Source organism: Pararge aegeria, chromosome 7 (assembly GCF_905163445.1).
Source record: "Pararge aegeria chromosome 7, ilParAegt1.1, whole genome shotgun sequence".
NCBI lineage: Eukaryota > Metazoa > Arthropoda > Insecta > Lepidoptera > Nymphalidae > Pararge > Pararge aegeria.
The window spans coordinates 15,978,109-15,986,109 of NC_053186.1; the positions used below are offsets into that span (position 1 = coordinate 15,978,109).

Here is an 8,001-nt window from a genome sequence, read left to right on the forward strand (position 1 = left end):
AGTAGATACTGAGACCAGGCCTCGAGAGCATTCAAGCAGAGTAAGGTGGAGCGCGCTAACCTACAAGATGACAATAATTCACTCTCGACTTATTTCAATAATTTATTTATACAGGCTACATTTCATAGAAAAACAAACGGTCCCAACGGAATTTGTACAAAACTGTAATAAACACGGACGAAGAACGCAACAGTTAGTCAATTATATATCAATTATATATCAATAGGATGGTGGTATAGCTGCCACAAATTTTATGAATATACTCGTGGTCCCTCGAAACTTCGTCCGCGTATAAATGATTCCTTAAAAAGTTGGGGCTAAGCTCCTATTGGTCTTAGCGTGATGATATATTATCCTATAGCCCTCCTCGATAAATGGGCTATCCAACACTAAAAGATTTTTTCAATTCGGACTAGTAGGTAGCTAATATAATATAATATATAAATATAAATAAACTACGACAATACACACACCACCATCTAGTCCCAAAGTAAGCGTAGCTTGTGTTATGGGTACTAAGATAAAAGATGAATATTTTTAAGAATAATATACATAAATACTTATAATATACATACTAACTTCACACAAACATTTTCCAGTTGTGGGAATCGAACCCACGACCTTGGACTCAGAAAGCAGGGTCGCTGCCCACGGCGCCAATTTCTGCCAATCACAACACGAGAACATGGCATTCAAGTAAACAAAAAAACAACTTCTTTAGCTTTATATTTTACTAGCTGTACCCTGCCACGCTTCGCTGTGGCACATTGTGATTGAATGGTTGAGAAGAATAGATAAATACAATCCTTGATGCGTATTATATATCATGCTAAAATTTCAGCCCGATCGGTGCAGAATTTTTTGAGTTTTTGGAGCGTACACAAAACAATATAACATTTTTATATATATAAGATTAGTCTAAGATTTGAAGTACTTATGTCTTCCTCCGTAGAGTATGATAGGGACAGTTGCAGCTCAGATCGATTCTAGCTATCAAAATTTTATCAAGATTTAGTTTTCATATTCCTTCGTTTTCTCATCATCAAACTTAGCCGATTCATTTATTTTTAGCAAGACAATTTTAAGAAAGATTATGTCTCTTTTACTTTCTTTCATGTTATTGAAGTGAAAACCTGTTTTTGCGCACAGCGCACAGTATTTTCCGTAGGTATTAAGTTAAGCTGAACCGTCACGCTCTGAGGTGAAAGGCTCAATTAGGACAACAGCTCGCCGAGTATATGCGAGCGGAAAATATAGAAGTATATTCAATACATACATAATAATAATTTAATAGTAATTATTTATTAGTGTAGTAAAATTTTTCATAAAATAAGTGGCCTATCGCTATTCTCAAAAGAAAAGGAGAAGGTAAATGTATTTTACATTACGCTGCGACCCTTAAAGCCATAAAGCCGAGCAATCGAAGCGCACGTAGGGTATGTGATAGCTTATATATATATAGCTTACATAGCCTTGGTTGGGTTAGTATAGGAAGTAAATATTATTTATTCATTCGAAAGATTGAAAAATCGATTAAGTTTGCCGATTTATCAGATAGCACAAGTACATGCCTAGTATTTATGATAAAGAGATTGACAGTCGTCACTTGACAATAATGACATTGACAGTTCGCCAATACCGAATCTAAATCCGCGCGCATTGCATTTCAGGCTTCAGCTGCAAAAATCGAAATGTGGTAAAAACTATAATAATTAAAAACACGAAGTCAGGAGTTGTAGATAATACAGTTCTAACTGCTAATTGTTACCTAATGATACTGTGATTGTTAATTAGCCTCAAACAAATAAATTAGTATTTTATAACTAACCTGTAACTGGCAAAGTTCATAAGAAGTCTAAACATCGAATTAAAAATACTTCTCAAGAAAACAACCAGTCTTCAACACAACCTTTGTTTAGATTCAAATAAAGAATATCTGACGACAACTTTCTTACAAATAATGAATCGGTCACTAGAAGATACATCAGAAGTTACTTCAAATAGGTATGGTACCAATGTTTTTTTTATTTTTTTATAAATGATTTCTCATGAAAACAACTCGAATTTAGGAAAAAGTTAAATTTACTAAATTTTTTCCACACATATAATCAATAAGCTGGAGTTGATATAATCAATGCATATTTTTAATGTATGTAGGTACATTAACATTGCTGTAGTTTTAAAACTTACCCGTAAATTGCTTTGGAGTAAGTATGGTGGGTCTAAGCAATGATCTATGAATGAAAAGGCTAATGGGTGCAGCCCATAAGCCTGGGAGCCCTAAGCTGTGGGACTTTATTAGACTGCTGAACGATTACGAGGTCAGCTTATTCGCATGTATTTACAACAGTATACTTCTTTCGGCTTAGAGCCACTCAGCTATACTTCGAGTATTTTGGACGGTCTAAATAAGAAATATTTTTCATAGTATTAACAATATATATAATGGATTTTGGAGCTTCCTACAAGAGCAGTGGACGTCAATTAGCTTAACTTATGATGTTAATTCATTGTATTTAGTATATAACGGACACAGTATGCAGAGGGCACTCTTCAATAGGTGTCAAAAAATGACAATTTTGTATAAGTAGAAAATTTATAACTACCTCTCAAAATAGAATGTGACTTCTATATCTTTTTTTGGCTTTATGTGTTATATATATTAAAAAACACACAAAGCCAAAAAAAAGTTATGTAATTATAAAAAAATTAATTAAGGACTCTTCATCATCATCATCAACCAAAAGACATCCACTGCTCGACATAGGTCTTTTGTAGGTACCTTTTATATAAGCTTGTTATAGGGCTACTGAAATAATGATGTGGTGTGATTTGACTACAAAGTAAAATTACATAAGTTTTGAATACATGTTTTGGAGCCCAGAAATTTTGGTTGTTAATAAAAGCCCGCCCACAGTTTTTTAAAAATTAACTATGCTGACATACAAAATTGATTTACTTATTTCTATTAAAAATGTTTAGTCACAATAGTTTTACAGAAATATATAATATAATAATATTGAACTTTCAGAGAAGACGACTCCCCAAGCAAAGTTCAAAAAAAGCGTGATGACTATTTAGAATGGAGAGACTATTTTATGGCAGTAGCAGTATTAGCTGCAAAGCGGAGTAAAGATCCTAATTGCCAAGTCGGTGCCTGTATAGTTAATAAGGAAATGAAAATAGTTGGTGTTGGGTAAGGAAAACATTAACTACTGCTCTAATGGATTAAAAAAAAACATAACTTACTTCCTAGTTATAAAATAGTTGGTTCCTTGTAATGAACATAACAAAGTTGTTTTGTTGATGTTTCAAAATACACTGCGTAGGGTTATAGTCCATACTAATATTATAAATGCATAAGTGTTTTTTGTCCTTCCTTCAGTCCTTAAGTAAGCAATTATTTAACACTATTTTTGGCATAGACTTAGTTGAAAGTAAATAAACACGGAAAACGAAGGCGAGGATCAGCTAGTATAACATGAAAGAGGTTTCAATGACTTAATACACAGAAATAGGAGAGATTGAGGCAAATTAACTTGTGGATCATGTAATATTGTTATGGCAGCATCCAGTCAAATTTAAAAATCTATTTCCATTTGGTAACCCAGTGTTTGAGGAAATGTATATGCTATTAAAGAAGTAAAACGGGCGTGCAATGCGACACAGTGTATATGAGTTTATTGTATAAAATAGATACAAATGATGTTTGGGAACTTAGAAGACCTTTGGAGCAGTAGTAATATAATTTATTTATTATTTATTTATTTATTCATTGTTATTTTACTAGAACAGATCAAGCCCAATTACACTGATTAAATTAATTGTATGCAGTACAATATAAAATATTAATAAATTTGAATAATTGAATCATGAAATTACTAATTGATAAAGAGAAAAAAAGAAAAATGTATATTCTCATCAAAATGTAAGATCTGACCTATGAGATCAACCCATTTATCAGCGAATATGTTGTATCAGGACTCCAACAGCGTATTTATCGCGGGTATAGGCTCATGAGAAATTTGCCGCGACGAAGGTAGCTGTAATTTGTAGGTGCGTAAACGCAGCCGTGTTTGTTGTGCAGCTCAGAGCAGTCTATCACAACGTGCAGAATCTTACAGATTATGTGAAGTTAGTCAGTCTCTGCGGGTTTTGAGAGTTGAAACCCAAGTGGCCTTGTAGAAATTGTATGGTATCTATATAATATTTCAATATTACAGATACAATGGTATGCCAGCTGGATGTAGTGATGACGAATTTCCATGGGGCAAAGAAGGGTCATCAGCCTTAGATGAAAAGTCTCTTTATGGTATGTATACAATCAGTTTAATGAATACCTTTATATTGTAGTACTAGCTGTTTCCCGCGACTTCCTCTGCGTTTGATTTTGTTTAAGTTAGTTGTAGTTCTAAAAAAATTTAAGAATACCAATTCTTATAGAAAAAAAAAACTGGTGTAGATTGTAAAAAGTCATTTTTCAATTCACATAGTACTCGTAACAATATCTTAAAGCAACTGTCTGATCAGTCTTAGCTCCTTCTATCACTTAAAAAGAATATTAATCGTTAAAGGAAGAATCGAAATCGCATTGTTAGTTGATTCATATGCTGAAGGTTAACGAAAAACATTTTTAACATTTTTTATCTAGTCATAGCACTGAAGTCCTCATAATTGTGGCAGCAATTATGTATTCAGTATCGCTAAGCCTTAAATGAGGGGCTTGAGGCTGACCGCTAGGGACTTCTGTCCTCTATCTCTTAATTTCGGGATAAAAAGTATCCTATATTACTTCTAATACTTCCAAGAATATGTGTACAAAGTTTCATGAGGATGGGTTAAGTAATTGTTGCGTGAAAGCGTAACAAACAAACTTACATTGACATTTATAATATTAGTAGGGAGTAGGGATAGGGATATGCGGTGTGGTGATAACGGATCAACAGCAGCATTATCTGTGATACTAGACCACTAGTCTGCTCAACTCTATGATAATGAGCAAACCATATTTTTGTTGGTCAATGGGCGTAGTGGGCAGCGACCCCGCTTTCTGAGTCAAAGGCCGTGGGTTCGATTCCCACAACTGGACAATGTTTGTGCGATTAACATGAATGTTTTTCAATGGCTGAGTGTTTATCTATGTATTATAAGTATTTATGTATATTATTCATAACATTATTCATCAGTTATCTTAGTACCCATAACACAAGATACACTAACTTTGGGACTAGATGTCGATACGTGTATTGTCGTAGTATATTTATTTGTTTAAAATAAAATGCATAAAATGGTTGGCCCCTTGTAATGAGCATAACAGTGTTTTTGTTGATGTTTCAAACACACTGCTTTAGATTATAATCCTTACTTATATTATAAATGCACGTGTATTTTTTTGTTGGTTTTTCCTTCCTTCACTACTTAACTGAGCAAATAATCAACTTTAATAACAAGTTTAATATGATTGCTAATCAAATAATATTAGATTAATATGATTTCTCTGTAATTGAATATGTAAAATAATTCGTTAAATTATGTAAATGATTGTTTAACCTGAAATTAACTTGTGGATCATGTGATATTGTAATGGCAGCTTCCAGTCGAATTTGAAAATTCTTTTTACATTTGAGAGAACAGACGCATTCTCTGTGCTACCAGACCACCTGTCTGCTCAGCGCGGTAATAGTCTAGTCTAGTCCAGCAGTGGACCTTTATAGGCTATTGATGATATGTCAACTAAAACTTTTTGACCCCACAAGACATCAAAGTCCAAGCCGAACGAAGTCGCAGGCAATAGCTAGTCAGTACTCTACACTAGAATTTGAAAGTGTCTTCTGTTTGTTGGTTACCTATATTCGGTATCCCTACTCCGCTGTAGCAATCTTGATAAAATTTGGCACATTGTATGTAACATCCTGGAGTTGGAGGAAGGACACTTTTTATCCCAGGAAGCTAAGCTAAAATAAGCGTTCTGCAGGAATTAAAAAAAACCGAATCAATGCAGACAAAGTCACTGGCAACATCAAGTTCTATATAAAAATATCTAACAATTCCATTACAGTATGCCATGCAGAAATGAATGCCATAATTAACAAGAATTTAGCCGATGTCAAGGACTGCTCAATATATGTAAGCTTATTTCCATGCAATGAATGCGCAAAGTTCATTATACAATCTGGAATCACTGAAGTTGTATATCTATCTGATAAATATTCACATAAACCCAAGTATATGGCATCGAAAAGAATGTTTTTAGCTGCTGGAATTAAATGCAGGTTTGTTTTTTGTCTTTTTTAGTATTCCATTACCATTTTAGTTAGCCTTATACTGCAATCTGGTGTTAAGTGATGATGCAGTCTAAGATGGTAGCCTTAAACTTATTCGACATATTACGGCAGTAATACAACTTGTAAAAGAATTACGAAATAATATTGAAGGATGCATAAATATATTTCATAAGGAATCATCTGGTAAAAATATGAAATCTTAAGCATATTTATTTTTCCCCACAAACGAATTCGAAACATTCTGAGTGTGTACTTATGACAACCCTATTGAAGATAAAAGACCGACACACGCATAGTACCTACGCTACGCGACGCGTTATTGGGTAATAAAGCTACATGATTTTAATTTTGCATGTGACTTTAGGGCTGTATCGGGTTCCTTTCAGAAAAACTATGGCAGTGGTTTAGTAATGTAGCAAAAAAAACTGGTGCTAAACATGATACATTGCGTAATTTAAAAAATCAGAAGTTTAAAAATTAAGCTTCTTTGTTATTCGAATTTTAATATAGAAATACAAATAATAGAGTAATGTCCGATGCAGCCAAATTCATCTTAAAAAAAAATGGCGCTTGATCATGCCGAAAAATTTCTACTGAAATAGTTCTTTGCTGCTTTTTAGTGCTCCTTAATCTTAATAGACATGTATTTGACCTTAGAAAACGGACAGGTCTGAGGTGTTATTCAAAATAATAAATGTTAAAATTGACGTAGATTTTCGACGGAGATAGGACTTCTACCTTATTTACTGGATGAAGTCGCTTATAATACCTCGTTTTATAGAAGTTTAATTACGTACTGTTTTTATGCATACGTGTACATAACTTAAAATCTTGTTTCAGACAATTTATACCAAAGCGGGAAAAAATAGAAATTGAGTTTACTACGAACAATAATATCAACTGCAATAAAACATTGTGACACTTGCTCGCCACTATACATTATGTAACACACTGTACACATTTTGATAGGATAATTTAAAGGTATTTGTATATTTCAAGCGGAATGCACATCTATAGCACGCACCGTGCACAAAATTAATTAAGATGAAATAAAAATTAGTTTTGAATCTATTGATGTTAGATGTGGAATCAGCTTTGAAATGAAAGAGAGATGTAAATAAATTTGTAAAATAAAAATTTATTACTTTATGTACAATATGACGGGGGTACAAAATACTCCGATCACACCAAAGTGAACAAACAAAACAAAAATGGGTTATTCTCAATTAACTCATAATCATCTGCTCTGAGCAGAACAGAACCCAGATTCCTTTACAACGTTGAAATCGTAACAAATGTGTTTTGTGACGTCACCAATTACTATTTCAACGTCACCGCGACGCAGCGCTGAACGCACATTACAACCGATTGGGGCCGCACGCGGAAAATTTGTATACATAAAATTCGCTAAAAGCGGATTTATCGGTCATTCGGTTTGTAATATGCGATCAGATCAAGGGTGGACCCTTGATCTGATCTATAACGGCACATTATATAAAAAGTGTATTAGTTTATCTAATAAGGAAGCGTATTTTGATTTCATGATTACGTAAGTTTCACTTTGGCGTTGCGCAAACATAGACCACGCATCACAGGAAGCGGTTTTTGCTAAGGCAATTGGAAATTCGCCGATTGCTGACAGTGACTGCATCACAAACAAATTGACGCTAAAAGTCAGTGAACACTGCGAATGGCAATGCACTTAACTCTTACCCAA

The 8,001-nt window shown here is 33.7% G+C and overlaps 1 protein-coding gene across 1 annotated transcript; it reads left to right on the forward strand.

Moving 5' to 3' along the window:
* Positions 1-1,645: 1,645 nt before the first annotated feature.
* On the forward strand, positions 1,646-7,423 carry LOC120624905 (deoxycytidylate deaminase). Its single transcript, XM_039891690.1, has 5 exons — positions 1,646-2,004; positions 3,032-3,196; positions 4,224-4,312; positions 6,059-6,272; positions 7,125-7,423. Exons 1-5 carry the CDS (start codon positions 1,961-1,963, stop codon positions 7,201-7,203), a joined length of 591 nt encoding a protein of 196 aa, XP_039747624.1. The 5' UTR covers positions 1,646-1,960; the 3' UTR covers positions 7,204-7,423.
* The last annotated feature ends 578 nt before the right edge of the window (positions 7,424-8,001 follow it).

Bases quoted from the DNA above. Each gene is read 5' to 3' on its own strand.
- LOC120624905 (XM_039891690.1), top strand. From the start codon at position 1,961: ATGAATCGGTCACTAGAAGATACATCAGAAGTTACTTCAAATAG. The intron at 3,197-4,223 runs GTAAGGAAAACA...TCAATATTACAG, and splicing joins ATGAAAATAGTTGGTGTTGG to ATACAATGGTATGCCAGCTG. The intron at 6,273-7,124 runs GTTTGTTTTTTG...ATCTTGTTTCAG, and splicing joins GCTGCTGGAATTAAATGCAG to ACAATTTATACCAAAGCGGG.